Below are 13,374 nucleotides of genomic sequence, written 5' to 3' on the forward strand. Positions count from 1 at the left end.
TACTGGGGGACACTAAAATGTATTGCCATTTGCTGGGGGTTGAGAAGCCACAGTTAAATAATTTTCTCAAATGAATTGTAGCAGATAGAGAGACAGAAACAAGCCACAAAATATGTGGGCTCCCACTGCTCTGCTCTTCAGCACTAAAAATAAGAGCTTCTGCTGGTAATATACAGTCAAGGCAGATGAGTGGAGAGTGACAGGTTAAAGTCACCACAGAGATTCCTAAAGCCAAAGCTTGACTTACTGGGACCACATGACTGTGTGGGCTTCCAGGGAAGAGCTTTTGGCTGCTTTACTCCTCTCTGGTCCTTTTTGCTGCCAGGCTGAGCCAGGCCAAGGTGACTGTCTAAGCTGGGGACTTGTGGCTATGCTTCCTTGTCCCTAATCATGAGCTTGCACAGTCTCCCTAAGCCAAGGTTTGGCTTACTGTGTCATGCAAAACAGGCCTGTGTGACATTTTTGTAGGGCTGCAAGCTTTAATTGGTTTAACCAATAGATCAATGAACTAAATCTGGAACTGAACAAAATTAATCAGTGATGGGAAATTTTAATCGCTTGTGGTGGGAGTTAAGTGCACACTAGTTTATTTCTGTGAAACAGTTTGGTTCTGGGATATTACAGCAACAGGGAATAAAGGTTAATATTTTAAAGATGGGATTTCTTTTTAAAAGGGGACTAGATTTTGTTTATGAAACTGTAATATGCTATTTTTTTGTAATATTCTATTTTAAAAGCAGAAAGAACTCAAAATTCTTGAATCAGTTCTCAACTCTGCTTTTTCTTCTTTTTGGCATAGGGACTAGCTATCTGAATTCTCTGACACATCACAGACAAGTGTCTAGCTCAAGCTAAGCATGTCCTGGAAAAAATATGATGCACCTCTGCAGTACATCTCAGATCGCTAAACTTGGTGGGTTCTTCATGTTAGTCAATATCTCAGCAAGTCACTGGGAGCATGAAACTTAGCTTTCATATGGAGAAGAAGAGTTTGGATTTGATATCCCGCTTTATCACTACCCTATGGAGTCTCATAGCAGCTAACATTCTCCTTTCCCTTCCTCCCCCACAACAAACACTCTGTGAGGTGAGTGAGGCTGAGAGACTTCAAAGAAGTGTGACTGGCCCAAGGTCACCCAGCAGCTGCATGTGGAGGAGCGGAGACACAAACCTCGTTCACCAGATTACGAGACTACCGCTCTTAACCACTACCCCACACTGGTTTTTGTAGTCCTCTAATGGAATTGGGATGTGGGTGGCGCTGTGGTCTACAACCCCAGAGTCGTCCATGACTAGACTAACGGTCAGGGGTCCCTTTACCTTTATTCATAATGGAAAGGCTTATTGTCCCCACACATATATGTCTCATCCTAGAATAGTGCTGAAGATCCAGTTTGCATCCTTTAACTATTTGCACACAACAAAAACTAAGCATGGAACTTCATAGATGCAGGGATCGATTCCATTTTCGTCCCCAAACACAGAAATAGAGTCTACAGTGCCCCCTTTGTCAAAGTTAGGCAGAATGCTTTGAAGAAACAATCGCCAAAGGGCTATGGGATAGCTTTACAGCTTTCAGTGCCATCAGGGATTATCTCACTATACACTTCAGTATGGAGACTGTAGCACACATAGCACAAATGCTGACTTGCTAGTATGGATGCGGTGCACAAATAGTTTCTGCACTGCTTTCTTGTAAGTAATATCTGAGTGAGCATACTCTGTTCATAGTGTGGCCCTTAGTACTAGCAAAGTGAACTTTCTAAAGATCAGCCATGAGCTTTAAATTCAGCTCTTTCCACAAAACATAGCAGCCTCTGGCTTCAGGCCTTCAGTGCCTTTGCCTCACCCTCACCCTCAGATGCCTGCCTGTCCCATGAGATCATCATCCAAGGCCCTCTTCCAGGTATCATCAGAAGCAAGGTGGGTGACAACTGAGGAGTGGGCCTTCCCACTGATGGCACCCTGTTTATTAAATCCTCTCCCCAGGAAAGGTCCTATGCCATCCACTTTACTGCCTTTACAGTGCCAGCGAAAGCCTTTTATTTTCCCAGACTTTGTATGGGAAAATGATTCTATTGTGTTTTTCAATTTCCTGGTTTTATTTGTTGGGTTCTATTGTGAAAGCCACCCAGAGAGTATGTACACTCAGTGCTGGAGGAGGAAAAAAAATTAAATGGATTGTGCCCCATATATTGTTTATTCTTTTTCAGGTTTACTACTGGCCTTCCACCTGAACCCCTAGGCAGATGAACATGCATTCCATCAGTAACAAAGTATAGACAAGCAGGTGCAGACGGGAGTGGAGGAGCAACAAGAGCAGTTGAGAAGCAGGTGCTGGTGCCATGGCATCCTTACTGCAGGCTCCTTCTCCCCCCACCCCCCCGCCGCTGCCATCCTACATCCAAGTCTAGGCAGCACCTGCCACTTAAGGATGCAGGTCACCTCTTAAACAGGACATGGCTTAGCTATAAGTTAACCAGGTAAACACATCCTCCTTCTTCATATGATCTTTTTAAGATTAGCCTGAAGAAAGAATGCTTTTCAGAATTTCTTCAACCTAGCCATTACATACCAATCACACCAGAAGTCAGGATAATATTTAACAGAGAATGTTAACTCTCCTGCAGTTGCTAGTTTCCTTCATCGGGGCTTTGTAGGGCAGCCTTCTGAAGCTCTCATTCCCCCTATTTTCGCCATTGGATTTGGCAAGGAGTAAACCTGAAATGGGCTCCACTCATTTGATTGTTTGTGCAATCCAACAGGTAATCGTTCCAAGTCCCACTGAGCTAAATGGGACTCATCCTTGGGGTTTACACTCACTGATCTGGAAGTGAGCTATGCTGAACTCAATGGGACTTGTTTATCAATGAAAGTGCAGATGACTGCACAGTAAATTGCCTACAGTTACACACCCAACTTACCTTCCTAATCATAATGACTACAGTTGTAATTTGCTAATAATTTGTTCAGAATGATCCCTTCTCTCTTTTTAAGGCAAAATAAATAAAACATAGGCTAGGACCTGAAAGGGATTCTTTCAGTGTGCTTAGGTTTAATACATATAGTCTGGATTATTTAAAACAGCAATTCTTGCATCATACCTGCTTCTGAAGCTTCTCTGGATTTTGAAAGTGTTTTGTTATGCAGCAAGCAAGGAATAGGAAGGGAGGGTGCTGTTTGAAAAAAAACTGCTAGTGTGCTCTTTCCTATGGTGGCTAACCAGATGCTATGGGAAGCCCATAAACAGACATGAAGGCAATTGCCATCTTTCACAGTTGTTCCCAGTGACAGGTGAGGTTGTCACTGATTCTGGATGTAGCATTCAAGCTACATCCATGACTAGTAGCCACTGATAACCTTATCCTCTATGAATTTGTCTAATTTCCTTTTGAAGCCACCTAAGTTGGTGATGATTATTTTATGGAAGCAAATGTCAGTTAGTTAATCACTGTGTGAAGAACTGCTTCTTTTTGTCTATCCCAAATCTCCCACCGTTCAGTTTCATTGGATGATCTCTGGTGTCAGAATCGTGAGGAAGAAAATATTATCTCCATGCACTTGTTACACCACTCTTTAGATCAAGAGCATAATATTTAAAAATACTGCTACTGTATTTGATTCTGTATTCACAGGGTTATTTTTGACAACTATGACCATTCTGAATAGTGCCTTATTAAAGCACACCTAAACCTTAGTAAAATCAAGGAGGAATTGTGCTCAGAGAACTGCTTCAGTCTCATAAATTTCCAAGGGATTTAAGAGTGTCAACCATTTTTTATAGTTTAGGTTCACACTGCAAAATGTATTTAAAACTTTGAAGAATTCCATTTGAAGCTAGTGATCATTTTATGAGATACATTTATGAGTTTACTGCTTTGCTTTTCCTGAACCCATTTCGACTTCCTTTTTTTTTTTTTTTTAACAAACAGGATAAAGCTTGTGTATATTTTCATGGGGAGAACAACCATTTTGACATTTACTATCAATAATGCAGCAGATTCCACAGCTTGGAATTGTTCAAATCGAAAGCATTACATTGACCAAAGTTGATGGGTGTCATTTGACTCATTTGCAGCAACAATTCTGTACATGCCTGTTCAGTCAAGGAACAATTGATTAGATTTATGTGTTCTGTGGCAAGTTTGTGGCATAACATAGGGACACATTTCTTCTTGGGGATATTTATGCCCCCTTTTTAATGTTTGCACTTACCATCATAACAACAGACGGTGCTTTTTCTCCCAGGGGGTACTCAAGGGCACGCTGTACTGGCACCTCTTTTTGTTGTTGTTAAAAAGTGAGGCACTTACTATAACAACTTCATGGTGAGTACTGGCACCTCTTTTTCTAGGGAGGGAAGCACTGACAACAGATTATATCCACCAAAACCCATTGTAAAGTTACAAAGCACGGCATTAAGGCTGAGTCATGAATGATTCTGTACCATCCAGTAGCACATGAGGAAGATATTGCCAATTTTCCGAGTGAGATGGTGACCATTTTGAAATAGCCCACCATCACCAACCCACAGCTTTTGTGGCTGTGATAACATGTTGATTCTGAACCACAGGAGAAACATCTTCAAGAAGAGCCATACCCCAACACTGTACCACAAATTTCTCACCAAAAAATGCTCCCCTACTATCAGAAGTAAGTCCTATTGATTACAACCTAAGACGGAACGAAAGACTTACTGAGTTCTGGTACATATAGCCCTAGCTATTCTCTTTCTTTCTCCTTCTAGCTTACTCGCAAGGCAAAAGCAGAGTAGAGCTAAAATAAATCCTATGGTCTGCAATACATTCTGACTTTTCTTTTTAATTGTAATAAAAGCTTGAAAAGAGAGAAGGGGAGAACAAAAAAATTTTGTATCATAAATAAAAAAAGAAGATTGTGAATACTTTTATCTCTTATTTTAATATATGTTAGTAATTTCATATGGAATTTATTGAGCTACTTGCTACATAAATATTCATTTCTCTACTATTATTATTTATTTATTATTTAATAAATTTGAATACTTATCCATAAAATACATTATGCAATAAAAATAGACAATATCTTGTTTAGTTCCTTGCACTGAAAAAATAAAATTTTAAAATCGTATTTCCAGCAGGGATATGATAAGCCTTGCACATGGACATCTTTGGGGGCCATCAGAACATTGAAACAAACATACAAGAATATCCTAAAATTGGTATTTTTTTGGCCTAGAAGTTCCCACAGAAACATGTGTGTGCACACACACAAACAAACAAAATAGTAAGCACCAAAGTGAGATTGTTCACATAATATTCTTCACTAAGTGAGACAAGACATCAAACACTCATACAGCTAGGGAAAGTCATTCAGATATACGTTGCTTCAGATCCATCCACAAATCTATTTAAAAGTGCTCATAAACACATCTATAAAATATGTCAGCATTTCATGTTCATGGTCCATTTGTTTTATGTCTTTTATGACATAAGGCCATGAAGCCAGGCCCTTCAAGATTCTGAAACAGAAAATCCTGTGCTCGTGTGTGATATTTTTCCACAAAGAGAAATATTTCCCCTTAGCTAGCAGCTACGCTGGTTTAATTATAGCGTTTGCTTTCTCTCCTACATTATGCAGATGTAATGCAAATTCTGCAGGGCATAAAAATACTTTCATGAATGCAGAAGACGTAAATGCCAAAAAACCCAAATTCTGTTTCTTTAGCTGGGGGGAACAAGGCAGGTACCAACAAGACACAGAAGGCAGGCGGAGCATGCATGGAATTCCAGTGTAAATGCGCCAGCCAACAATGGGAAATTGCACAGACACACGACCTGAATGTGGCTCATTTACCTTTTTATCAAGAGAGGGAGTATTTAAAATAGCCCTGTGTGTCTCTTCAAAGCAACCTTAAATTCCACAAGTTGAGGCTGTTCGGTAAAGAACCCCACCCATGTTTAAAACTTCCTTCCCCTGTATGCAGCATATGCCTGCAGCTGCTAGAGAGGCAGGGATAAAAACCACAGCTTGTTTACCATAAAACAAAGCCACGTGCCCTGGGTAAAATGTTAAATAACTATGGCACAGACTGCTTGAATTTCAAGCAACATCATATTCTATGCACATTCCTTGCAAATAAGTTGTTTCATCTTTTTTTACAGGAAGCTGATTTTCCATTTAAGTTTATACAACCAATATATTAAGTATCGCAATGCTGATTCAGGAGTAGTCCATGGTCACTTGACTAGAAGTCTCTTGCTGCTTCCTTTATACACCAGGCTGCTTATTGAAAAAAGGAAGGTCCTGTCATTATTTACAGAGAGGGGAATGGCAGGGGGCTTTCCACCCGACTAGTGGAACAGAGAGCAATGTGTAACACTCTGTAGTTGCTAAGCAGAATTTCTATTCCTAAACTAAGGAGGGCAAGGGAAGAGCTTGTGACTCTCCTTAAAACTATGTCAACTCACTGAGAACTATAGAGATACATTCCAAAATCCATATTATCTATAACTTTTATTGGGCTAATCAAAACATCACAAAATAGCATGCAAGCTCCTGGAATCTTTCTTACGGGTCAACATGGGTAACTTTTCTTTTTATGGAGATACAGGCTTCATGGCTAAATTAAGAACTGAGTGTTCAAATCCAAGCCTCAACTCTCTCTACAGGATTGTCCTTCTTTTCCTCCTTTGAACACTAAAGGCAAAGGCTTCAACGTAATTTCACTATTTATTCTTAATATTTTTATACCCGCTTTCCGTAAACCACCAGGGCAGTGTGAAACAGGTCAAAAACAATAAAAATAGTCTAAGAACATGGAACCAACAATAAAGCTGCCTTTAAAACATTACAAGTAGTTACACTATTAAAACTTAAATTAAAAGGTTGTGCCATTTCAAATTGCAGAGTAGGGAAAGATTCTTGCTCCGAGGGGAATGGAGCCTGAAAAACAATCAGGAACCACTAACCAGTGCTGAACTTTCAGTATCAGAGTACTATGTTCCTGATACTGTGCAGCCTAACCATCTGAAGCTTCTGAACGATCTCCAAGGGCAGCCCTGTATAGAACACACTAAAGTAGTCTAAATGTGGTATGTCTAAGGGATGAATGTAACTGTGCAAATACAACCCAGGAATCCAGGGATAGCACAGGATAAAGAAGCACCCCTGAGCTAGGAAGCTGATCTTTCAGGGCGAGTGCAATCGTTCCCAGAACAAGTTGAATCCCAATTCCATAGTCAGACTTTCTACTGACCAACGGTATGCCCAGCTTGTCTGGATTAAATCTCAGCTTGTTCATTCTCTTCCAGCTCACTAAGAGATCTACGCAGGGCTCAAGGATACCAGCTACTTCTTTGGCCATAGATGGCAAGGAGCTTTGTACTGTTTTATTGTTGTTAGCCGCCCTGAGCCTGGCTTCAGCTGGGGAGGGCGGGATATAAATAAAATTTATTATTATTATTATTATTATTATTATTATTATTATTAAAGTGGAATATCATCAGCGTATTCATGACAAGTTAATCCAAAACTCCCAAATGGTTTTGTATAGGTATTAAATAACACAGGAAGCAAGGCAGAACCCTGAGTGAAACTGCATGCCAAGGACTGCAGTCCCATAACAGAACCATTTTATTACAGGCCCCAAGGCCCAATCCAGCTAGGAGATCCAGGAATTTACCATGGTGGATGGCATCAAAAGCCACCAAGAGGTCCAGGAGACTCCCTCCCATCCAATTCCCATTTTAGGTTATCAGCCAAGGTGACCAAAGCAGTCTCAATCCCATGTTCCAGTGATATGGTCTAGATACTCAGCATCATTTAGATCACTATACCATCGTTAAGAGGCTTATGAGGAGCTAGGCAAGCCAGGAAAATGAAGGGATCTGAATATTCCATGGCATCTCTAATTTGACTGCAAGCAGAAGGAGGCAGCGTCAAGTTGATGGGGGGGGGGAAGCGCTTGAATGAGATCATGGCTGAGCAGACGAAAGGCAATTATTTTGGGGTGGCAGTAAAGAGAAAAACTGAAGGTTTAAATGTGGCAGGTCACATCGAATCTTTGGAATAGGGGTTTGGGCTTGAATCCTTGTCTATGTAACGAAAGAGTGCAAATAAACTAAGATAACTGAATGGCACCCTGCCCCTTAAATCTAATCTCCTCAATACCACTGAGTGAGAGTAAAGGTCAAAGAGAAAGCAATGTGCTGCTCATCTAGGGGTTACCACTGGTATTGCATTAGTAAATGAGTCATGTCTGTACCTGCAAGTTTGCAAGCTGAGCAGCTGACTTCCCCTCGAGGCACAGAGTTTGAGCTAGAAATGCGTTCAAGTCTTCCAAGGAGAGGCTGTCAACCTAGGGGGGAAAGCTTAGCTCAGAGCTATGTAAAAAGCACATATCTTCCCCCATTACCTAAATTCCTTGCTTCAGGAATGCCAGTCTTGCACCATGGCCTTATTCAGCTGTAGTTCTTTGAAACACCATTTGCAATTTGCTTTCGCAACTTCAGCTCCTCTGCCCTACTTCCACCAACTTCACCACCCTGCGCTCAAGGATCAGTTTAAAGGTTCCCTCTCTCCCATCTTCTTTGATCGTTTTATAATGAACCACAGAGACATTCACACTTCCCATTGGCCTTCCGTAATGATGTGCCTTTTCTCCTATTCCTACATTTGAGAAAAGACAGGATTTGCACTGAAATTGGGAAAACTTACTTGGGTGCAATTAACAAACCACTTGCTGTGTCTTTGCCAATTATAAAGCATGGAATCATAGAAGCATTGAACTGTAGAGTTGGAAAGGGTCCATAGGGTCATCTAGTCCAACCCCCTGCAAAGCAGGAATCACAGCTAAATCACCTCTTACAGGCTTTAAGGGGGTTTCTGAGTTTGACTTGAAGCTTTTTTTTGTGGTTTCTGGGAATTCACAGACAAATGGCATGCTTATGGTATAATAATTTGCTTCAAGCATTTTAGGTGCAATCCATCAAATATTACTTTGGAACAACTGTACAACTACTATACAAAGGACTGCTTCTTTGCTCTGTTAATCAGTACAGTTATTTCATGCAATGCCGCACTGAAGCTTGAGGGGAAAGGGGTTTACCTTTTTCTTAATAACTTCCTTAACGTTTTGATTAAATTAATAGAAACATGGATAGAAAGCCGATGAAATTTAAGCAATCGGATCTGAATGAGAGGGACAAAGGAAGGAACAAAAGCTCATGTGACAGCAATTTCCTTTAGTTGCCTCTTCGCTGCAGGCTACGGGGATTTATACCGTTGGGAAACTGCTTTGATGGATATCTGTGTCTATTTTAAAGTTAGTTTTGAATTATTACTATAAAAACGACTTCTAAAGGCGAGTCAGGCCTTGTACGTCAGACCCTGAAAGATGGGAAGAATCAAGTGCCTCTGAGCATGTAAAGGATACCGTATTTTTCGCTCTAGGGGACGCACCCGACCATAGGACGCACCTTGTTTTAGAGGGGGAGAACAAGAGAGAAAAAATCCCCCTCTTTGCTCAGCGCCCCTTCAGCGAAGCGGCAGGAGAAATGGAGCCCCTTCCATTTCTCCTCCTGCTTGGCTGAAGGGGTGCTGTGCAGCTCTCCCTCTCTGCTGAAGCCAGGAGAGTCTTGCTCTCCCGGCTTCATCAAAAGTAACCCGAAGCCTCCGGAGCACAGCGGGAACCACGGCTGTGTTCCCGAGGCTTCAGGCGGCTATCCCTGAAGCCTGGAGAGTGAGAGGGGTTGGTGCGCACCAACCCCTCTCGCTCTCTAGGCTTCAGCGAAAGCAACGCAAAGCCTCCGGAGTGCGGAGGGAGCGTTCCCTCTGCGCTTCGGAGGCTTCACATTGCTATGGCTGAAGCCAAGGAGCCTGCATTCGCTCCATGGGACACACACACATTTCCCCTTAATTTCTGGGGGAGGAAAAAGTGCGTCCGTCCTATAGAGCGAAAAATACGGTACATTCTTTCCCCATTGAGTTATTACACACACAGAGCCATCAGTGATTAAGGAAAAGGATTTCCAGATAACAAAGTGTGTCTCCCATCAGAGAGCTCCTCGCATCTCTTTTCCTAGGAATTAAGTAGTGCTGTGCTGGACTTTCCCAGGAAGAATGGCCAAGAGCTTAAAAGCTCTTTTCGCGCCACGTCCACTTGGGGTTTCAAGCTTCATCCCACCTCTGAGCTTTCCCCTCCCCAGCCTGCATTCAACCACATATGGTTGAAATCGCGTAGGTTAAATGTGTGTAAGATGTGGGTTTACTGTACTTCAGTAATTTTCAAATAGCAGCCTCTGTTCACACTGCATGTAAAGCTGCTTTGGAAACCCAGGGAAGTTTAACCTTAAGTAGCTTTCTGGATTGTCATCACTGTCTTCCAGAAAGACATAGAACTGCTCTTTTTTTGTTATGAAAGCTCAATCTATTTCCATGGCAGTTTGACCATTGGAATGACTTCCTAGAGAAGAACTTCATCGTCATCAGTTAAATCAATCCCGCAAAGGCCTGGGAACAGTCTCTCTCTCTCCTCCCCCCACAAATCAATCTCGCAACATACTTGTCCTAATCCATGGATAGCCTTGCAGTGTTGTGGACTACAATTTGCATCAGCCCCTACATGAATGGCCAGTGGTTAGCAATGTTGCGTATTGTGGTCCACACATCACGAGGATACTGTGTTGGCTACCCCTTTACTAATCCGTATAGATCTGCTGCAGGCAGAAGTAAGGAAAGTCACAAAAGTAGGTTTTTCTTTACTTGTAGGAAGAGGTACAGTAACAAGCAGCAGACAACAGCAACAGAAGCTTCCAGAGCCTGGATCTCGTCTGCTATTTCTTGCAGTTGAAAGCATGCCAGAAATGTCCAATGGCGTAGCTTTTCAGTCTCGGGTCCACTGCTGAGCCACAGGGATCTCAAACTAGGAGTGCCACCTAGAAAAGAAAGCCACTATTTCAAACACTGTAGAAGCAAGCTGTAACTAAGTTTTAACAGGAATTACTCGCCTTTTCGAGATTATTATTATCATTAGTTAAATTCCTTTATCCAAAGATCATAGCGTGGTTTACAATATAAAAACACAAAAATACGCACCATAAATAACAAACAAAAACAACGCTCCCCTCAGCTATAATGCAAATATTAATGACTTATACCTAGAATCAAGATTTACGACACATAAAAGATATTGCCACTCTGACCCCGACAGCTGCCCTGGATCTCTGTAAGATTTCATAGAGGGGGAAATTGCATCTTACAGTTGTACAGGATTACAGGGCTGAAAACTCTGTGCTATTTATACAACGGATTTGTTTGCACACGTGAAAAACTTCACTCAGCTGCAAGTTTAACAAAGATGCATGTTTAGCAATGATGATATGATCCTTTCACTTCCCTTTTCTTGAAAATGTTAGGGTCCTACAACCCAAGCAGTGGCGTAGCGTGGGTTGTCAGCACCCGGGGCAAGGCAAGTAATTTGCGCCCCCTAACCCGTGGATTTGTGCCCCCTAACCCTAACCCCCAGATGTTGCGCCTGGTGCGGCCGGCCCCCCTGCACCCCCCACACTACGCCACTGAACCCAAGCACCAAACAGTACGCAAGCACTCCCAAAAGGACCCATTTAAATGTCTCCTCCCAGCATGTCACCTCTGTGTTTGGTGTGCTGCTGTTATTCAAACCATGCTGCAACCTGGAAGGCCTGTCTCTTGAAATGAAAACTCATTTGTGCATCATGTTAACAGTGAAGGACAACAGGGTTTATTATTTTATTCCCTGGCAAGAATGAAAGCATGCGAAGTCATAATGCATCCATGAACATATAAAGATGTGTGCATTACTTCTAGACTCCTTTTTACGCCACTTGTCTTATATCTTATTGCCAGTGACCAAAAACTTGATTGCTATTGCATTACTGTTCCTCAACTTTCAAAGTGAGTTATATAAAGTTTGAAATACAAATACAAGGTTTAGAAAGCTGTATTTAGATAAATTCCTGCCATAAAACTATTTGCCCGGCCTTTCAGATAGACAAAGATGTCAGTTTTAAGATGAGTTAAGATGGTAACACATCTGCCTTTCCTTACAAACAGGAGCTGCATTCCTTTGGGAGAACCACTTGGCCACTATAAATGACTATAGTGTTGAGGTGTCAAACAGGGCGTGAAATAAATGTTTGTTTATTTGGCCAACAAAACTCACTAACCAAATGGTGCTTTTGCCCAGGGAGACAAAACAGAAAATAAATATTTTGTCCATCACCCTCATGTTAGTTTTCTTTCATATATTCTCAGTGTTAAATTTCTGAAGAATGGCTTCTCAAATTTGGAGAAAATTGGTGCTTGAGCAATACCACTGAATGCAATTTCCTAGAAGGGTTTCAATTGCCCACAAATTGGGCTAGTTCAATGTCCTACTTTATATATATATATATATATATATATATATATATATATATACTGCCATATTTCCAGGATACCACCAAAATTGATGAGCTTTTTAAATAAAACCCCCAAGATTGTTGAGCTTTATTTAGGAAATCCTGTAAGCTGTTGACCTTATTTTAGACAACCCCCCCCCTTAGACTTGTATGAGGAGAAAAATAATGAAAGTTCAATGAGTTCAATGGGTGTATTCTGCCTAGCTTATCTGGATATTACTCAGACCAGGGAAAAACTGAAAAGAGCGCCATAAAGACTCAGTGTGATAAACTTCCATTGAAATGAGTAAAGCCGGCAATCATTTAATGTTTTATAATACAATCCTAAGCATGTTTACTCCAAACTCTTAATAAGCTTGGTGGAGCTTACTTCCTAGTGAATATGGTAAGAACTTACTTCCAATAAAACATACAAAGGATTTCCCTAAATATAAATAAAAGTTGATGTAAATATGCCTGTTCCCAGTAAAGCCCTAATACATCGTTTACAGTTCTGCAACAGTGATGTTCTCTAAACTTGCAATTCATTTCTCTTTATATGTGTGCAGAGAGCAGAATTCTTATGGGAGTCAAACACAGCTCTTCCCCTTCAGCCCACTGTGCCTGAAGCGTGACTAACCATGGTTTGAACCTCTAGATGAGTGGACTTCTGGTCCTCTATTGTGAAGATCTACAAACGGTTCTTTACCAAGGAGAGTGAATTGCCAGATATCTCAGAGCACACACATGATGTAGTGGCTTTCCCAACATGGCAACAGCATGAAGGGAGACGGTGCTCCAAAACATGTGTTTTATTCTCATGCGCAGGCAATGAGAAAGAGGTGGGGTGGGGGACAGCCTATAGACCACCACCCTGTCAACACAACTAATCCATTTGAAGGCAGTCTAAGCACTCCTGCATCTCTCAAAAATACTATTCTTCAATCGTCCTTGACTAGGTTTTAACCTTCAAGTA

At 41.4% G+C, this 13,374-nt stretch overlaps 1 protein-coding gene across 4 annotated transcripts in view; it reads right to left on the reverse strand.

Annotated features, from left to right (window-relative positions):
• FAM120B (family with sequence similarity 120 member B) overlaps nucleotides 1-13,374 on the reverse strand; it is a 40,455-nt gene that overhangs the window by 15,755 nt on the left and 11,326 nt on the right. For all 4 annotated transcript variants that reach the window (XM_083434104.1, XM_083434106.1, XM_083434107.1 and 1 more), the window contains exons 5-6: nucleotides 10,744-10,916; nucleotides 8,246-8,338 (exon numbers count right to left, since the gene is read on the reverse strand). In XM_083434104.1, coding sequence (XP_083290230.1) covers nucleotides 8,246-8,338; nucleotides 10,744-10,916 — 266 coding nt within the window. The remainder of the gene's footprint in view (nucleotides 1-8,245; nucleotides 8,339-10,743; nucleotides 10,917-13,374) is intronic.

The sequence above is a fragment of the Podarcis tiliguerta genome (genome assembly GCF_965153285.1).
Source record: "Podarcis tiliguerta genome assembly, chromosome: 3".
NCBI classification, from domain to species: domain Eukaryota; kingdom Metazoa; phylum Chordata; class Lepidosauria; order Squamata; family Lacertidae; genus Podarcis; species Podarcis tiliguerta.